This window comes from Eptatretus burgeri, chromosome 4, assembly GCF_056783735.1.
Source record: "Eptatretus burgeri isolate ZD-2024b chromosome 4, Ebu_testis_v1, whole genome shotgun sequence".
NCBI classification, from domain to species: Eukaryota; Metazoa; Chordata; class Myxini; order Myxiniformes; family Myxinidae; genus Eptatretus; species Eptatretus burgeri.
Window position 1 is genome coordinate 6318525 of NC_140964.1, and position 20072 is coordinate 6338596.

The 20072-nt window shown below is 42.4% G+C and overlaps 1 protein-coding gene across 1 annotated transcript in view; it reads left to right on the top strand.

The window, feature by feature from the left end:
- Positions 1-20072, top strand: part of LOC147027393 (disco-interacting protein 2 homolog C-like) — a 220336-nt gene that overhangs the window by 176872 nt on the left and 23392 nt on the right. The window contains exons 8-9 of the mRNA XM_085876123.1: positions 7965-8084; positions 14848-15048. Of these exons, the coding sequence (XP_085732249.1) occupies positions 7965-8084; positions 14848-15048 (321 nt within the window). The remainder of the gene's footprint in view (positions 1-7964; positions 8085-14847; positions 15049-20072) is intronic.

Sequence of the window (20072 nt, forward strand, 5' to 3'; positions counted from 1 at the left end):
GATTTATCAGCTTGGCACCGTTTATCATCGAGGTTTCGATCCTTTCATCCCTGAACCTCTCGAAACGGCGGATCCACAACCCCGGTCGCAGATCCACATCAGTAGATTACTCAGCATCAATGGACTCACAACCTCAAAGTTGTATCCAGACACAGTCAGTCAACACAGCGATGCAATGTCCTTATTTAAACTTATTTAATTATTACTTCCATTTATAGTGTTACTACATTTGAATAACTTTAATCCCATACATCACTTTATATGATATATTATGCAATAAACACTTTACCTCGCAGACATGTCCATTACACAGCACGTCCACCTAAACATAGACTCAAACCGTCATTCAAATATTCAAACTGTCATTAACAAACGATTTTAATATGCTACACTGCATAACCTAGCAACCACCAACAAATTATTTTCATGCTTACCATATTTATAATGTATTTTATTAATAAATAAATATATACATTTAATTAAAGATGTTATCTAAAGAACTTACCTCACTGCAATTATAAATTCAATGTCAATGCAATGCAAAAAGAACTTGTTTACACGAAAACCAACCAAACTTAAATAAAAGGTGACGATGGAGTCCTCCAGACATTCTCACGAGACCTGATCAATCAGCCAAATATCCTCTGTTTCACATGATGGAAAAAAAAACCTTCTCAACACGTTCCACAAAATCATCCTTTACTGAACAAATTCTTGCAAATCTAATTCGCTGAGATGAGAAGACATTGTAATGAAACGGAAGATCAAGAAGGAACCCAAAGAAGTAAAGAACAAAGTTCAAGTCACCAGGATAGGATTCGGGTTTCAACCGCTACCCCACAACTCTCAAACCCATCCAGGTGCAGCCAAGTGAGCCTTGCAGAAAAGTGTCTGCCAGAATTCACTTCTCCTTCAACAGATAGGTGATGAAAGAGAAGAAAAAGCAAGAATTAGAATGAAGAAATAATTGTGGATTTTTTTTTTTTTCGAAAGAATAGTGAAAGAACAAAGATGTCGGGAAGAACCCATATCATTCGATTTCAGTAGTTACTCCCCAGGCTCAAATGCAGCACCATGTGCAAGCTACCAGAGGTCCATCAGCAGGGAAGCACAGTCCACACATTTTGAGGTTTTTTTTGCACATTTTGATCATACACAAACCCATTTTGATTGGCACATTGCCACCTGAAAAGGTGGACAAGACTACAGGAAAACGAATCATCAACTTTATGGTCTACACTTGTACTAAAACCATTCTGTCTAACTCTAACCAACACATCCCAACACGCAGCAACTGTACAATCATTACCACTCCTGTTGGCAATCAGGCTATCTGGAAAAATCGTGTACACGAGCCGATCAAAAAATTATCGTTAACCACACATATCATCTATATAAATAATGACGTGTATGAGAGAATTTATCAGCTTATCCTAATTTTTTCTCCTTCATAAGTTTCTGCATAAATGAACATTAATAGGACAAAGCGGGTTAACGGGACAAAGTGCTTTGTATGGGTCTCGTAATTGGGTCTAATTAATTGTCTGTTTGATTCATACTCTGACTCTGACTCTGACTCTAACCCTTTCCTTTTAGCCATAGTACATTACAAGCATGCAAGCACACACACCATTCAATAGACAATTGTTTAATAGGCACACCGCGATGCCTCACATGGCTCGGATCATCCCCGTTGCACACAAGACAACCCGCACACAGGAATTTGCGCGCAATTATTTCATTCACATCTACGTGCCAAATCCCAACCGGCACCTCACCTTACCTCGCTCACCAAATCTCACCACTTTGACCACAACCATCTCCCGCACACGGGAAAAATGTTCCTGCATCTCCTCGTACCTCTGCATCGCTACAATTCACTACTCTATTTTGAGGATCACCGTGCAGCATCGAATTGTCCTCGGCACCGCGCGATGCTCGACCACACAACAGACGCGAACAGCTCCACCGCATCTCACTGGGAATCCCGGGTGAGCGTCCAGAATTGTTACAGCCCTCATCCAGCCGTCAGACCATTGCAAGACCGAAAGCAACGAGGAGGGGTCACGGGAAAAGCGATCCAGGAGTTTGGTTTGGGTCCTGGGTGTGCATTTTGGCTCGTGAGGGATCCTGTGTGTGGTGGAGAAAGTCTGCTGCCATCCAACATACAGACTACGCTCGGTGCGCATTCAACGCCAGGGTGCCGGCTCAGGGAGCATGCCCCCATGTTATGTCAGGAGCTTCGAGCCGTGCCGAAGCTGGTCGGCATCTGAGCCGGTTTCCGGTCCCGGAGCCTGGCGGGCGTGGCTAGGGTCGCTGTGGCTCAATAGAAGAGCAGGATTTGGGCCACAAGTCGCTTTCCGGTCCTCACCCCACTTTTTCCCTAGGGCTTATAAAAAGGGGGAGTGTGGAGCCATAAGAAGAGCTTCTTCTTCGAGAACCTGATGCGAGTGTGACTGCCATCCTTCGAGACTCCCTGCCGTGCTGTCGAAGTGCCGCCACCCCGCAAAGCCAGACTGTCTCACCACCGGCCAAGGATGGCGGACCAGTGTGGAGTGCACATTGCCCCATCCCCGATGAATAAACAGGCAGGAGATAACACGCCATATCACGAGGTGGGAATGCTCAGGTGGAGCGTCCCATGGAGGTACACGCTACACATACAGACCTTTACACGGCGAGGTAGGGATCTTCCTTCTCACGCATCTATTATCCTCTCTCTTTATACACCATTCTATCCCATCTTCTGTGGACACTCAAAGAAGAATGTTACTGACTCGCAATCCCATTTTTTCTGGCATGATACCACACCCCTCACATCACCTTCATCACATCTCCCCACTCCTACACTGGAGACACCAGTATCTTTCCAACTTCCCCTCCCTGAGCATCCTGGGCTGCGTGGTCAGCTGACTGCGCCAGGTATTTCAAGGGTGCTCATCCTCACCTTTATGCCTGGTGTTGGCTTGATGGTTCAGATGGTGGGGTTGGGATCCCAGGATCCTGAGTTCGAATCCCACTCAGCTGTTGAATTAATACCAAGTGTGGTTGACTCTGCCTGTCATCCTTCTGAGATCTGCAAAATGAGTGCCAGAATGCTGGAATACTGTGTCGGAGTGGTGACCCATCCAGGATTGTGTCCACTTGCCAAGTAGACTGCTTTGGCAGCACCAACGCTCTGCACAGAGTATGGTCCCAATAGATAGATGGATGGATCCTCACCTTTCTCTCTCTCTCTCTCTCTCTCTCTCTCTCTCTCTCTCTCTCTCTCTCTCTCTCTCTCTCTCTCTCTCTCTCTCTCTCTCTCTCTCTCTTGGCTCTCTAACTCTCCGTGTGTGTGCGTGCGTGCATGCGTGTGCGTGCGCGCGCGCAATGGCGCCTGTCCTAGATTAAGTAAGATTGTCAAAGATAGGATAATCCTGGTCTGTATCTTCTTTTGTAAGTTGCCTTTTGCCGCACCCCACTAATTCCTTGCTTTCCCCTGCTGTACATAAGAATAAACCCCATTCGATGTGCCACATACTTTTCCTCGCTTGGTTGTAAATTAATGTGTTGTGTTGAAATGTTCCCAGTTCATTTTTGTGTTTTCTTCCATTGGTCCAGAATGGCCTGCACCCTAGTTTAGCCGGGATGTTATTCCCCAATGATCTGTTTCCTAGCTGGTACGTGCTTGGCAATTCTGCTCGGCTGCATCTGATCTGGTAAGGTGATCCGGTTTGAGCAAGTGCGTACCGAGGGTGTGTTCTCCGGTAATTAGATCATGTGACCTTTCGGTAAACTATTTATTAGACAGAAGACCATAAGTCACGTGGTCGATTAGCCACCCGCCGCGTCACAAAGTTATTCGTGTGCGATGGCCTGCGATTCCGGAGAGTGTGGTGAGAACCCGAGGTAGTTCACCCCTCGTGGTCTTCGCCCCTGACCCGGGACCACAACAGTATTAAATATAATTAAATTAATATCATCCTTAAACTTCTGCTTATCAAAACAATGAAAACTTGAGTATTTCTTTTTCAGAAAAGAATGCTCTATCAAACCTGACACATAAAAACTTATTAAAAGAGTTAAAAACCTTGTCAATCACTTTGAAGAGTGAATCCCTCATGAGTACTAAATCCAAATTTGTTTATAAAGTTGAAAAATCAAAAACTTCAACTGATTTGATATTAAGGCATCTAATTCTATCTAAGAACTCTCAGGAAGAATTAATGCTCCAGGAAGTGTTAATACCAGAATTCTTCTCAATTACTAAACAATATTTCCTGAACTGTTCCCCGACAACTTGTAAGCCTGAGTTAACGATAACCGATAACTGTTTGGTGGAACACTGCCTGGCATCTGCTATAAACCGATACTTGTACGAGTTCTTATGAACCTTTAGGGGTCCAGGAAAGCCGAGTAATTTCAAATATTTCCCTCTTTACATTTAATACTGAAATTATTAACTAAAACTTCCTCATGTTCAGAGATAATATCTTGGAGCGACTTATGACGAGCAACATTTGTGCTATTTCTTATACTAGTGAAAGTAACGGTATCAATGCCTAACTCTCTTAATAAAACCTTTTACCTTATAAACCTTTTACAAATCACAACAAATTTATTATCCGCTTAATTATTATCCGATAAGCAGCCTTATCCGCTGGAGCGATTGCATAGCTATCATGGAGATCCTAAATGTCTATACGAACACTCGGCTTGTTCAACACTGCTTGAGACCGATCTGGTGAAAGCAAGCCTCGACGACTAAAAAACTTAATCCTATTATCCAGGACTTCCACAACTCTGTTAAACCATGTATTAAAACTGTTTACAGATAACTTAAACTTGGTGCACATTCTGTTAACAAAATTAAACACAGAATCCACAATTGAAGACCTAATGTAGCTCCAAGGTTGAGTTACTAGTTCCCTAAATTTAGCTCCCATTTTCATCAGATCCCTAATTTCACTCTTACTAATTATATTCAAATCCCCAGAAACTACGTGTCCACAAGGATCATAAAAAAGGGGAAGATGAACATGCACAGTCGGTTTCCAAAATGTCCTTTACTATTTATTTCTATTCTTCGAGTTTTCAATATTTTTTTTCACCATAATTGAATAAAGATTGTCCCTATATCTTAGTGAAAGTGAAATAAACCTTCAATGGGGTTCACTCCCTAACTTTATCTGGTTATAAACTCTCTGCACTAGCATCCCTAAAAATAGAATGAAGCTGAAGCCTATCTACCTGTTTGCTGGAAAAATCACAAACTAAGAACTCGTGGATCCCATAAACTTTGGGAAGAGACTTCTTTATCAGAACCCTGTTACAAAAAGCTTTGATTAAAAACGAGCACATGTTGTATTAACCTGATAAACTCTGGATAATATTAGCTAAGATGTGTTTGGAGCATGACCTCAGAACATAAAAATCATGAATAACTTTTCCTTCATAAAAATCTTTAAGTTGATCAATTATCCATGAAATTTCCATTTTTGGAGCCGTACGACACCGACTACGAGGCCATGACCTCTGGGTCTTCTCCTGATTGAATTGGCAAAATACTCGTTACCAAAAACATTACCTTGAGAAACTGACCCAGTACCTTGTACCCTGTCATTCAGGCCCAAAGGATAGATTGCACATTGTGTCCTGACCCAAAAATCATTTGTGTCCTAGCTCAACATTTCACTCTTTATTATCAAAATCATTAACATTCACTGAGTCTATAATTTTAATAGAACTACTAAAAACATGCCCAACTTCATTGAAATGATAACATAAATATGTCTTAATACCAGTCGATACACCAGACCGATGTCCATTCAAACGTTGATGTAAACATTGAGAAGTTTTACCAACATATTGCAGTCCACAATCTCAACAAGTGAAACAACTTTCCTTCTCTTCCTGGAAGGGAAATTCGACTGAAGGCAATCTCATTGCGTTCCAAAAAGTCTGCAATAAGTGTGTGTCCACTCTCAGGAGAGGCAGAAAACAACATCTGCCCAACCTCAAAAATGAACTTTCCAACTTTTCTCTTTTCTCCCTTCTCTAAAACCTGGTGGTTTCTTGTTAAGTCTGTCTCTGGTGTATACTCCCCCTCCATCCCTTCCCTCTCTTCAAATGGCACTGCAGCTAAATCCGCTCATGATAGAGAAGGCGGAATGCCTCAATTCTGTGTAGGCTTCCAAATCATGTGTCCCCAACCCCTCACTCTCTGTACTCACCCTTCCCTGTCTCACACAACTGCTCCTGGCTGCTGTCTTTTGCACTTGAGAAGGGGAACCTTGCTGGCAACCCTCGACTCTCATTTGGTAACTGGACCGAACGGCATCAGTCCACATGTCATAACAACCTTCTCTGTTGCTCTTCCACGTCCCCTTTCTGCCCTTTTCACTCTATAATTTACCCTCGGTCATCTTCCATCTTCTTGAAAGTCAGCGAACATCACGTCACTGCATAAACAAGGAGCTAAAACTGATTCCCTTAACTACAGATCCAGCAGCTTACTTCCAGTCATCTGCAAGGCCATGGAATCAAACATCGCAGTTGACATCAGGTCTTTCCTTTTCTCAAACTTCCCGATCTCAGATCATCAGTTCGGATTCAGACCGGATCACTCAACCTTGGACATGCTGCTTCTGCTCTCCTAACAATGGATGGAGGCCCTCAATAGCAGACATGAGGTCAGGACCATCTCTCTGGACATATATTGAGCATTCAATACAGTGTGGCATCCTGCCTTACTCTCCAAAGTGTCTGCGCGTGGTTTCCAAGGTCAACTCCACTCTTGGGTCACTGACCTCGTCCACTCTCGTAGCCAACGTGTGGCTCTCAGCAGAATCCTTTCTTCTCCTCTCACTGTCAAGGCTCGAGTGCCACAAGACAGAGTGTGGGCCCAGTCCTATTCCTAATCTTCATCAACAATATCTCTGCCTGAAAAAGTCCTCTTTATCTTTTTGCTAATTAATAATAACATGTGCAACAGTATGTACGGTCGTGTCCGTACCAGCCATACACAGGAAGTCCACCACAGTCCTCACGTTGAGTACCACGTAGAATTATACCTGGTTTATTAGAACACTTGATAAGTAGCAAGCAGTTATTCCGAAGGTTATTAAACTTTCGTAAGAGAGTTGATTTTATTTTTTTTTGTTTTTTGTTTTTTTAATCTCTGGTGCAGTGTATAATTTGTGCTCAAAAAACGGAAAAAAAAATCTGAAATTTCTACACTTGCTGCACATTCATGTGTCCAAGCACAAAGCACTTTCAGTACGACGCCCGCCATAAAAGGTCTAAAAGTTTAATGGTCTGAAAGGTCAAATTGGAAAGTCTAGACAAAGTCACAGTGTAACAATACATAATTAATGGACGTACTAATGTTCCAACCCCATTTAATTAATGGTACGTAATGGTCCCACCCACCCCTCGTTTCCTTTCTATTCCTCTGCGTAGTTCTGCAGTTCTGCCTACCTTTTGTGGAATTGTTTCAAGTTGTGAAACTTTTGAGTGGTCATGGACCTTCCCACTATAAAATACAGTACATTTGTGTTGAAACCAAGTCCTTAGCTTAAACCAATTTTGAGTTTGGCTGTCTGAAAAGAATCACAATAATAAGACTTACGATGGGGTTATTTTGAGTGTCAATTTTGTAGTTCAGTGATGTTGTCCAAAAGTTTCATGAGTGTTCATGGATGTGAAATCCTCCACAGATGACTGCTTGGTGCTTCATTGGTTTATAAGTTTCATGGTGGGAGAAATTTTCTTTCATGGCTTGTGAACCTTATGAACCTAATGGACGGTCCGTGCCATCCCTACATATGTAGTCGAACGACTTCCTGTTAACTTAAAGTTGTATTGGTATAACTCTACCCATCCATTTCAACTCCACAAGGCATTTGTTTGGACGGTGTGCACATTATTGGACATTGTGACCTGTTTCTCTTGACCTTTTGCCTCTGCTGGTGTGCCTGAAGGAGTGCCAGTTAGCAGCCGTGTATCGTCCAAGATCCAACAACTTCTGAACACCCTAAAACGTCCAAAACGGCCTCCCTTGCGGGAGTTCTTCGTCGATGACTTTGAAGAGCTTTTAGAAGGTCGGTTTGTCTTCCTCTTTACTCTTCCTTCTGAAATCATTTCTTTCCCTTTGATTTATACTCCAAGGGTTGTCTGTGTTTATTTTTTTACCCCCATTAATCCCCTCCTTCCTCCCTGTACACGCCCCCCCCCCCCAGGTTACTCGAACATTCGCCCATACCACTGTTAGCACATTTACCTGTGATATCAAGCCCTGCGGATATTTTATTCCAGTCACTGTTAAATTAAGTCACTTTTTCCTTTTGATTGTTTGTTGTAAGTACAGAAGAAGAGGATGAAGAAGAAGAGTCGGATGCCATAGTCCATCAGAATGACCTTGTGTAACAAGACAAAGGAATAAGGTCATTCACAGTGAGAGGGCGAGCATCACATGTGAGCTAAACTCGGCAGGGCAGACAGATTATCCAACCTTGAAGGTCATTAATTTCACTGTGAATCCGATTGTGATGGGTCGAATCTCCCGACACCAGCATTCCAATAGTGCCGTGCTGAGTCGTGTCTGTACGTGTAGATATGTGTTGATGCGTGTAGACACATGTTGATATGTGCGGAGTCGTGTCTGTACGTGTAGATACATGTTGAGATGTGCGGAGTCGTGTCTCTACGTGTAGATACATGTTGATATGTGCCGAGTCGTATCTGAATGTGTAGATACATGTTGATATGTGTGGAGTCGTGTCTGTACGTGTAGATACGTGTTGATATGTGCGGAGTCATATCTGTACGTGTAGATACATGTTGAGATGTGCGGAGTCGTGTCTCTACGTGTAGATACATGTTGATATGTGCCGAGTCGTATCTGTATGTGTAGATACATGTTGATATGTGTGGAGTCGTGTCTGTACGTGTAGATACGTGTTGATATGTGTGGAGTCGTATCTGTACGTGTAGATACATGTTGATATGTGTGGAGTCGTGTCTGTACGTGTAGATACGTGTTGATATGTGCGGAGTTGTATCTGTACGTGTAGATACATGTTGATATGTGCGGAGTCGTGTATGTACGTGTAGATACGTGTTGACATGTGCGGAGTCGTGTCTGTACGTGTAGATACGTGTTGACATGTGTGGAGTCGTGTCTGTACGTGTAGATACATGTTAATATGTGTGGAGTCGTGTCTGTACGTGTAGATATATGTTGATATGTGTGGAGTCGTGTCTGTACGTGTAGATACATGTTGATATGTGTGGAGTCGTGTCTGTACGTGTAGATACGTGTTGATATCTGCGGAGTCATATCTGTACGTATAGATACGTGTTGATATGTGCCGAGTCATATCTGTACGTGTAGATACATGTTGAAATGTGCGGAGTCGTATCTGTACATGTAGAGACGTGTTGATATGTGCGGAGTCGTGTCTGTATGTGTAGATATGTGTTGATATGTGCCGAGTTGTATCTGTACATGTAGATACATGTTGATATGTGTGGAGTCGTGTCGATACGTGTAGATAGATGTTGATATGTGTGGAGTCGTGTCTGTACATGTAGATACATGTTGATATGTGCGGAGTCGTGTCTGTACGTGTAGATACGTGTTGATATGTGCTGAGTCGTATCTGTACGTGTAGATACATGTTGATATGTGCGGAGTCGTGTCGATACGTGTAGATACATGTTGATATGTGTGGAGTCGTGTCTGTACATGTAGATACATGTTGATATGTGCAGAGTCGTGTCTGTACGTGTAGATACGTGTTGATATGTGCTGAGTCGTATCTGTACGTGTAGATACATGTTATGTGCGGAGTCGTGTCGATACGTGTAGATACATGTTGATATGTGTGGAGTCGTGTCTGTACGTGTAGATACATGTTGATATGTGTGGAGTCGTGTCTGTACGTGTTGATATGTGCAGAGTCGTATCTGTACGTGTAGATACATGTTGATATGTGCGGAGTCGTGTCTGTACGTGTAGATATGTGTGGAGTCGTATCTGTACGTGTAGATATGTGTGGAGTCGTGTCTGTACGTGTAGATACGTGTTGATATGTGTGGAGTCGTGTCTGTACGTGTTGATATGTGCGGAGTCGTATCTGTACGTGTAGATACGTGTTGATATGTGCGGAGTCGTGTCTGTACGTGTAGATATGTGTGGAGTCTTATCTGTACGTCTAGATACAGTACATGTTGATATGTGCAGAGTCGTGTCTGTACGTATAGATACATGTTGATATGTGCCGAGTCGTATCTGTATGTGTAGATACGTGTTGATATGTGTGGAGTCGTATCTGTACGTATAGATACGTGTTGATATGTGCCGAGTCGTATCTGTACGTGTAGATACATGTTGATATGTGCGGAGTCGTATCTGTACGTGTAGATACGTGTTGATATGTGCGGAGTCGTGTCTGTATGTGTAGATATGTGTTGATATGTGCCGAGTCGTATCTGTACATGTAGATACATGTTGATATGTGTGGAGTCGTGTCTGTCCGTGTAGATACGTGTTGATATGTGCCAAGTCGTGTCTGTACGTGTAGATACATGTTGATATGTACGGAGTCTTATCTGTACATGTAGATACGTGTTGATATGTGCCGAGTTGTCTGTATGTGAAGATATGTGTTGATATGTGCCGAGTCGTATCTGTACGTGTAGATACATGTTGATATGTGCGGAGTCGTGTCGATACGTGTAGATACATGTTGATATGTGTGGAGTCGTGTCTGTACATGTAGATACATGTTGGTATGTGCGGAGTCGTGTCTGTACGTGTAGATACGTGTTGATATGTGCTGAGTCGTATCTGTACGTGTAGATACATGTTGATATGTGCGGAGTCGTGTCGATACGTGTAGATACATGTTGATATGTGTGGAGTCGTGTCTGTACGTGTAGATACATGTTGATATGTGTGGAGTCGTGTCTGTACGTGTTGATATGTGCAGAGTCGTATCTGTACGTGTAGATACATGTTGATATGTGCGGAGTCGTATCTATACGTGTAGATACGTGTTGATATGTGCGGAGTCGTGTCTGTACGTGTAGATATGTGTGGAGTCGTATCTACGTGTAGATATGTGTGGAGTCGTATCTGTACGTGTAGATACGTGTTGATATGTGTGGAGTCGTGTCTGTACGTGTAGATATGTGTGGAGTCGTATCTGTACGTGGAGATATGTGTGGAGTCGTGTCTGTACGTGTAGATACGTGTTGATATGTGTGGAGTCGTGTCTGTACGTGTAGATATGTGTTGATATGTGCGGAGTCGTGTCTGTACGTGTAGATATGTGTGGAGTCGTATCTGTACGTGTAGATATGTGTGGAGTCGTGTCTGTACGTGTAGATACGTGTTGATATGTGTGGAGTCGTGTCTGTACGTGTAGATATGTGTTGATATGTGCGGAGTCGTGTCTGTACGTGTTGATACGTGTTGATATGTGCGGAGTCGTATCTGTACGTGTAGATACGTGTTGATATGTGCGGAGTCGTGTCTGTACGTGTAGATATGTGTGGAGTCGTATCTGTACGTCTAGATACAGTACATGTTGATATGTGCAGAGTCATGTCTGTACGTATAGATACATGTTGATATGTGCCGAGTCGTATCTGTATGTGTAGATACGTGTTGATATGTGTGGAGTCGTATCTGTACGTATAGATACGTGCTGATATGTGCCGAGTCGTATCTGTACGTGTAGATACATGTTGATATGTGCGGAGTCGTATCTGTACGTGTAGATACGTGTTGATATGTGCGGAGTCGTGTCTGTATGTGTAGATATGTGTTGATATGTGCCGAGTCGTATCTGTACATGTAGATACATGTTGATATGTGTGGAGTCGTGTCTGTCCGTGTAGATACGTGTTGATATGTGCCAAGTCGTGTCTGTACGTGTAGATACATGTTGATATGTGCGGAGTCGTATCTGTACGTGTAGATACGTGTTGATATGTGCGGAGTCGTATCTGTACATGTAGATACGTGTTGATATGTGCCGAGTTGTGTCTGTATGTGAAGATATGTGTTGATATGTGCCGAGTCATATCTGTACGTGTAGATACATGTTGATATATGTGTGGAGTCGTGTCTGTACGTGTTGATATGTGCCAAGTCGTGTCTGTACGTGTAGATACATGTTGAGATGTGCGGAGTCGTGTCTGTACGTGTAGATATGTGTGGAGTCATGTCTGTACGTGTAGATACGTGTTGACATGTGCCAAGTCGTGTCTGTACGTGTAGATACGTGTTGATATGTGTCGAGTCGTGTCTGTACGTGTAGATACGTGTTGATATGTGCGGAGTCGTATCTGTACATGTAGATACGTGTTGATATGTGCTGAGTCGTGTCTGTATGTGAAGATATGTGTTGATAGGTGCCGAGTCATATCTGTGCGTGTAGATACATGTTGAGATGTGCGGAGTCGTGTCTGTACGTGTAGATACGTGTTGACATGTGCCAAGTTGTGTCTGTACGTGTCGATACATGTTGATATGTGTGGAGTCGTGTCTGTACGTGTAGATACGTGTTGATATGTGCCAAGTTGTGTCTGTACGTGTCGATACATGTTGATATGTGTCGAGTCGTGTCTGTACGTGTCGATACATGTTGATATGTGTGGAGTCGTGTCTGTACGTGTAGATACGTGTTGATATGTGCCAAGTTGTGTCTGTACGTGTCGATACATGTTGATATGTGTCGAGTCGTGTCTGTACGTGTAGATACATGTTGATATGTGCCGAGTCGTGTATGTATGTGCCTATACATGTTAAGTCGTGTTTCTTCTTCCTGCCTTGCCTAACTTCTTCACTAACTTGACGTGTCAAATCTTGTCTAACTGTGCGTTCTGTGGCAAGTCGTGTCTGTATGTATCAAATTTTGTCTAACCGTGCGTTCTGTGGCAAGTCGTGCCTGTATGTATCAAATTGTGCCAACCCATCCCAATATGTGCCCATATGTCCCTATATGTACCACTCCGTGCCAAGTCGTGTCTTTCTGTGTTGAATCATGTTCATCCATCTCTGCATGTGCCTATACGTGCCAAGTCATGTCTGTTTTTGGCGAATCATGCTGAACCATCCCTATACATGACTATACATGCCAAGTCATGTTTGTAAATGTCAAATCGTATCTAACTATCCCTGTACGTGCATAGTGCATACACATACCAAGTCGTGTCGGTCTGTGTCGAATCATGCCTAACTATCCCAACATGGTTTGTGAATGCCCTGCCGTGCCAATGTTTTGAATGTTTTCGGCAACTGTGATACTTTCTTGTTCTCTATGTTTTCCACGTAGTGTGTAAGATATTTGATATTGTTAGCCGAATGTTATGTTGAAACTTTTTCCCATCATTCTGTGATGCTTTGTATTGTCTTTTAATGATTCGACAAGGTGTTTTAGAAGTCTTGGCACTCTTTGGACTGTGTTACTATTGAACATTATTTATTATCATTCTTATTTATTTTTCAGGTTTTATTCTCGGAAGTTGGGAAATTGTCTCCACCAAGTTTTGTTAGTCCGCAGTCAATTTGTCCTCTACAGCACAACAACAAATTGAAATGGTACATTGGCACTTTGAGACGAAGTCTATGATCGAGACTTGTCGGATTTATCACAAATGTTTTAAAGTGAGAGACCCACCCAGCAAGAACTGTGTTGTTCACAATGTCTAGCAGTTCCAGAAAGAAGGCACTTTTCACAATGTTAAGAAATCGGTGAGAACGAAGACTGGACATTCAGAAGAGAACATTGAGGCGGTGAGACAATCTGTCACTCAAGGTCCAAGGAGATCCTCTCACAGTCACTCACAAGAACTTTATCTTTTGCACACTACCGTCTTTCAGATCCTGAGGCAGGACCAGAAACTTTAGCTTTCTCAATCACCCGTACAGACAGAGGCTGCTGGTTTCTCAGAATCCCGTTTATCTACTTCCCTTGCCTTTGCCAGCCCGATGACAGCACGCTAAGCGGGCTCCAGAATGATCTGTGCTCTCGGCAGTCTGGTGTCCATGCCAATGGCATGGTGTGCTTGGCACCGTTTGGGAAAGGAGGGCCTTTAGGATTGTTTCGCTGCTTTCGAAGTGTAGCCAAAACCCCTGGCTATTGTTAAGGTTTGTATGGTTTGTGTGAAAACGATTGTACTTGAAACTGGCAGGAAAATCGCTGTCACTTCCAGCAGATAGTGCGAGACATAAATCGTATTCAAGCTACCAGGGATCTCGTACATGAGAAGATCATGAAGAATCAGACCACTTCTGCTCCATTAATTAGAATGTGTTTTATTGATTCTCCAAGGCACTCCCCAAGCGTCGCACTACTCCATGCTAAACACCGATAGGTCCAGAACCCAGGAGGACTGGACTATAATTACCATTAACGCAAGGTCTTGGGCTTTTAAAATAGCAAACTTTTCTGATTGCTGTGAATCACAATCTGTTGATATTGATCGTCTCGGATTTCACAATCCTTATGGAATGGGATAATCGCAGGTGCGTTGATGATCCATGCGCACTCGTCATGGTTCCCGGTCTGGATGCCTTCGACTTTTCTTGCCCCTGCAGCTCATAATTGTTCTTTTTTTTGTCCTTTTTTGCTACTTTGGTATATTTTTGGTTACCACTTAACAGAATGTGATGTAACAGAAAGGATTGGGTCCTGATTTTCGGGAGGATTGAGCAAGACGCGTAAATATGCATAACTTGGCGTGAAGGTCTTTGAGGGGGGGGGGGGGTATTAAATGGGAATGTCCATCCATTTTGGACCATCTGTAACTTTATATGTGTAACATGTTTTTTTTTTTTTTTTTTTTTTTCAGCAGTCCAGCAGCCTGATCCAAACCAACCCCGGCCTGAGGGATCACGGACGCGGCCCGTGCGTGGTGAGCCCCTGAACGCTGTGGGGAACTGGCCACTCTCTCTGGAAGCTTCGCTGCAGCGCTGGGGAACGACGGCCAGCCGCATGCCCTGCCTGACAGGCCTGGACACCGCTGGCAAACCTGTCTGCACACTCACCTATGGTACGACGTGCCGTATATATCACCCACAATGCACCTTGTTTTTGCATCCATTTTGATGAGGGCATTTTTTCTCGTATACGTCACTCTACCACTCCGAGACATTTTGGCAACGTTCGAGATCAGCTCTGCAAAGTACTTGACCTCATCTCATGGACATTGGGTCATAATGTGCTTGTCACATGAAATGGTTACTCATTCTACTTGCTTTGTTGTCCTTTCTCTCCTCAATGTTTTATCTTTACTCGTGTTTCATTTCATCTTTCCCATCCTTGTCATTTATTTAGCCCAAGTTCGTGTGTTACAAGTACAAGTGCTTTTGTTTCACTCGTCATGTCTGATGCTGTTGACTTGGTATTGTACAATACGGCTGTAATACAATGTGATTATGATTATACGAACATGTAGGGTTCATGGCCGAAGAACAAAATGTTGGTTCTAAGAAAGCTAAACACATCACAAGGTGATTGCCAGGGAGTGAACTCGACGTGTCATTGCCAGTTCTCCATTGGACTTTTCCGTACTTTAATCATCTGTTCCTAACATCCCATTTGATCCTTGCTGCGATGGCAACATCGTGTCCTGTGTATATTTCCACTCCCAACTGAGATTTTGGCTCTTTTAACTGTAAAGCTCAAGGAGGAGCTTCTACACTTATCACAAAGAGGCCAACTCAGGTAGGAGAGTCCAAACACCCGAGCAAATGTAACCATAATCCTTCCAAGAAATACTGATGGAGGAGGAGATGAGGCAAGGGATCCACATATTAGAGTATGCTTCGGGGTGTAGCTACTCAAGTTTGTTCGCAAAGAAGGGTCCCGTGCCATCATTTGCCAACTGAAAAGTGCTGCGTCTTATGCATGCTTTCACATACTCCATCTGTTTTGTGCCCAGGTTGATGACGTGGTGTGGTGCGGGTTTTGGGTGCTCCGTGTGCTTGCATGTGAACGAGCTTGGGGCGATGAGAATATACCTGCCTCATTCACGTACTTGTGACGATTCGGAAGTCTGTGGATAAACCCCTTCTGCCAATATGATGGCTGCAGATTCATTCAAGCTTTCGATGGCGGACATATACTGTATACACCAAAGACCTTCCATTTTCTGCAGCTTTGTGGAATGCTGTAATTGTGAGGTTTTCGTCTTTCGACGCTGCATTGACACCTTTTGTTCATTCCTCATTCGTGCTACTCAGAGACCATTTTACTGCTCGGCATTTCATTCCCATGACTTTCAGTGACGGTTTTAACTTTTGGTTTGATCTTTCAGTGACAGTTTTGATCTGGAGTTGAACAACGACAACAACCTTGAGGTCGTCAAGAGGTTAGAAAAATCCATCAGCGTGTTGAGGTTTCTTATTGACTCGACTCGACTTTAATCAGCAATCTTCAGACTCCTGCACACAATCAGAAGCAGATGTTGTGGCAGGAACCTCTCCCTCCATCGACGACTCCACTCCTCCCTCCCTCCCTTGTCCCTCCACCGTCCCTCCCACATCCCCAAACCAGGCTGCTCCTCCTGCTACACATTGACTTTCATATTTCCTGCATTGTCGTGAGTCCGATTTGAATTGAGGAACACAACAATTATGGTTAACCATTGTGAAATTGCCACTCATTCGTCTAAATGCTGAAAATTATGTTAAAAAAGACGATTTGAATTTTAGATTTCGTGATAGTAACGGCAGGTTCAAAGTACCTGTCGAGCCGAACTGGGTCAGCGTAAACACTTCCTCAGCACGTGCGTGCTCGTCCTCATTCAGCATAACGTCATTTCAACAAAAGTCGTGTATTCTTCACTGCTTCACTCTGCTCATTAAACGATCTATGGCATTCCATTCTCTTGGTGGCAAATGTGACAAACATTGCTCAACTTGTACAAGTTGGACATATGCATGACTACTGAGGGAGAATGGTTAATCATCCAGAAATGTTGATGTAACCCATCAAAGACAATTTTCAGAGTTTTGTTTGGCAATCCATACTTTCTCATGGTTTGGTGGAATCCTGCCATGGACAGCACATGCTTGTTGCGATGGGCAGCACATTTCCTTGGCTTGGATCGACATGTTCCTTTTGTTTGAAGCTTTGGATTCAGGACAGTCTGAGTCCTCTTACAATGATTCATTTTCATGGCAAATCCTGATCTTGAACTTAAACATACTGGATCCCATGAGTTGTAATTTTGGATTTTGCAGCCGATATATCGCATTTCTACAACTGTTAAGAAAAAAAAAATGAAACTATAAATTGCTCTCATTTCCTCTCCTGAACAATGTAAGTTTGAAATTTTACAAAAGGCTAGACCTTGTGGTTTATAAACAAGATGCAAGACTTGCTTGACTAGACTCTTGTAAAAAGCTCTTAACTTGAGTGAAGAAATGTGATTTGTACCATCTGGTTTATGTGAAAACAGCTGTTACGTTGTCCACTGAGTAAAAGCAGCAGGTGTGTGTTTGTGTGTGTGTGTGTGTGTGTGTGTGTGTGTGTGTGTGTGTGTGTGTGTGTGTGTGTGTGTGTGTGTGTGTGTGTGTGTGTGTGTGTGTGTGTGTGTGTGTGTTTGTGTGTGTTTGTGTGTGTTTGTGTGTGTTTGTGTGTGTTTGTGTGTGTTTGTGTGTCATCATCTCAATATTTGGGTTTCAGAAGATGGAACAGAGACCTCCCAGGTCTCAAGGTATTCACCTCCGTTATCGTAAGGGATCTCGATTCATCGACCAAGTCGTGAAGATTTCTTGTTCTCAATTTTTTTTTTTCATGAGGGATTTTTTTTCACGATCGTCACCGAGCCCAATAGCTCTTTCAACTGTAGTTTGTAGTAACATTCCCAGGGATGATATTTTTAAGATCTCCATGAGGTTATTCTTCATCATTCCTTTTGCTCCAATTGTCACTGGTACAATTTTGGTGTTCTTCAACTTCCAAGATCTTTTCACTTCATTCTTGACATCTTGGTATTTGTGGTGGATTAATTTACATACTTTGTTGTGTGTTTATGTGTTCAACTTTTCTGACTTGAGTTTTTTGTTTTTTTACATTCTGAAATGACGTGGCTTGTGCTTTGTTTCTACCTTGCAGAGCCCTACACCTGTCCAATTTACTCAATCACACCATTTTATTTCAGCCATTCAAGTTGTGTCCTTGGTCATTTATAATGTTTTGTTCTCCATCCCAGTTGAGCTGACTTCTTCTTAACCATTCCAGTAATCCTTTGTCTATCCCCAATCTGTTGAACTCTTTATTTTATTTATTTATTTTTATACCTGCCTGCTCTTTTCTTGTTTTGCCAGTTGTCAGTGTTTATTTCGTTATATGTATATATATATATATATATATATATATATATATATATATATATATATATATATATATATATATATATATTGTATATAATCATCGGGGCTGTATTTGTTGCTGTTGGGGTTGTATTCATTTTTTCTATGTAGGTTAGGGATACCTTCTCTGGCTTGCTGTCTTCATATTTGCATACTTGGTAGCTCTCTTCTACATAAAGATGCTAGATTTTGTATTTGGAAAATGCTACATTTTCTCATAACTGTGTTGTTGTATTTAGGTAAAAAAAAATTATATTGCCTGTTTTTGTCGGTTTTCCTTGTACGAATGTACACTTGGCACACTTATCCAGACCAAAATCCATGTGAATGTCGACGGAGTACCGTTCCACTAATTTCAGTTGTTCAATTTTTCATCGTTTGGTGCGGAGTTTTAGATCATCCATGTACAGTATATGTGTCACCTTCCCTGTCTCTTTGTGCATTCTGCTATTGAATGTTTGGGTGTATCCATGTCCTTGTTCATGAATGAGGTTGCTAAGTGTATCCACAGCCAGGCAAAGCAGGAGGGGCGAAAACCTGTGACCCTGGAAGATCATGCATCGTATCTTCACTCCTAGTATTACGATCTTTCATTTGGAGTGCTTGTAATATCATTGTGGTATTCCAGAGCTCCAATGCCTTCTCAATCAGTTTGATTATTTTGGGGTTGATCTTTTACATTTGCATGCATCTTGTCATCCATGAATATGGAACACGATCAAAAGCTTTTTTTAATAGTCTATCCAAGCTGTGGACAGTTTGGTTTTTCTGGTTTTTACAGTTTTCAAGTGTGGTCTTGTTTAGTAGTCGGTGGTCTATTGTTCCGTATCATTCTCTCGTACATCCCTTCTGTTCTGCCTCTCGGCTGCCCTGCTGTGTTAGGTGGTGGTGCATCGTTTCTGTGATGATTCCTGTCAGAAATTTGTATATTATTGGTAGACATGTTATTGTTCTACACTTGCAACGGAGTTGGGTGTCTTCAAATTTTGTGTTGAGGAAGGTGTTGCCTTCTTTAAGCCACTCATCGATTATCTCCTCCTCTTGGATAAGTTAATTGAATGCTCGAATGTAGTGATTGTGGATGGCATTTAGTTGCTTTAAAACTCGATGTTTGGAATTCCATCTGGGCCTGGGCTTTTAAAGTTTGGCATTTTTTTTTCAAAAAGTTTTGTCTTTTTCTTCATCAATTATCGCCGAGGGCATTTCCTTTAGCTGTTGCTTCTTTTTTTTCCAAATGTTGGATCCATTCTGCCTTCTTATTGTGTTCTTTTGAGTTCTTATAAATCCCTTTCCAGAAACCTTCAAGACGATCCTTTTCTGATTTGATATATTTACCTCCACCAATAAAGGTAGATGGAGGTTTTGATAGATATAGATAAAACAACCAATGTCGTATTTAAACCAGAACCAAGCATATTGAGCAAAGTGGTTAGATGGGAACAACAAACCACAAACCTTTTAAAACTATCTCCTGAATTGATCTAAACAAATCACATGGTCATTGCTGAATATCAAACGATTATGTTTGAAAGCCCAAAGAGTGTCATTCGGGTTATCCTCCATCTAACGCAAACTGAAACACCACAAAGGTCCTTCGGTCTGATTTACCAAGAGCCAGCTCCGAGTCGACGAGTCCCGAGAGTGAAACAGCTGAGCTTCGGTGATTTGTTATTCGGATCTACACGACCATTTTCTA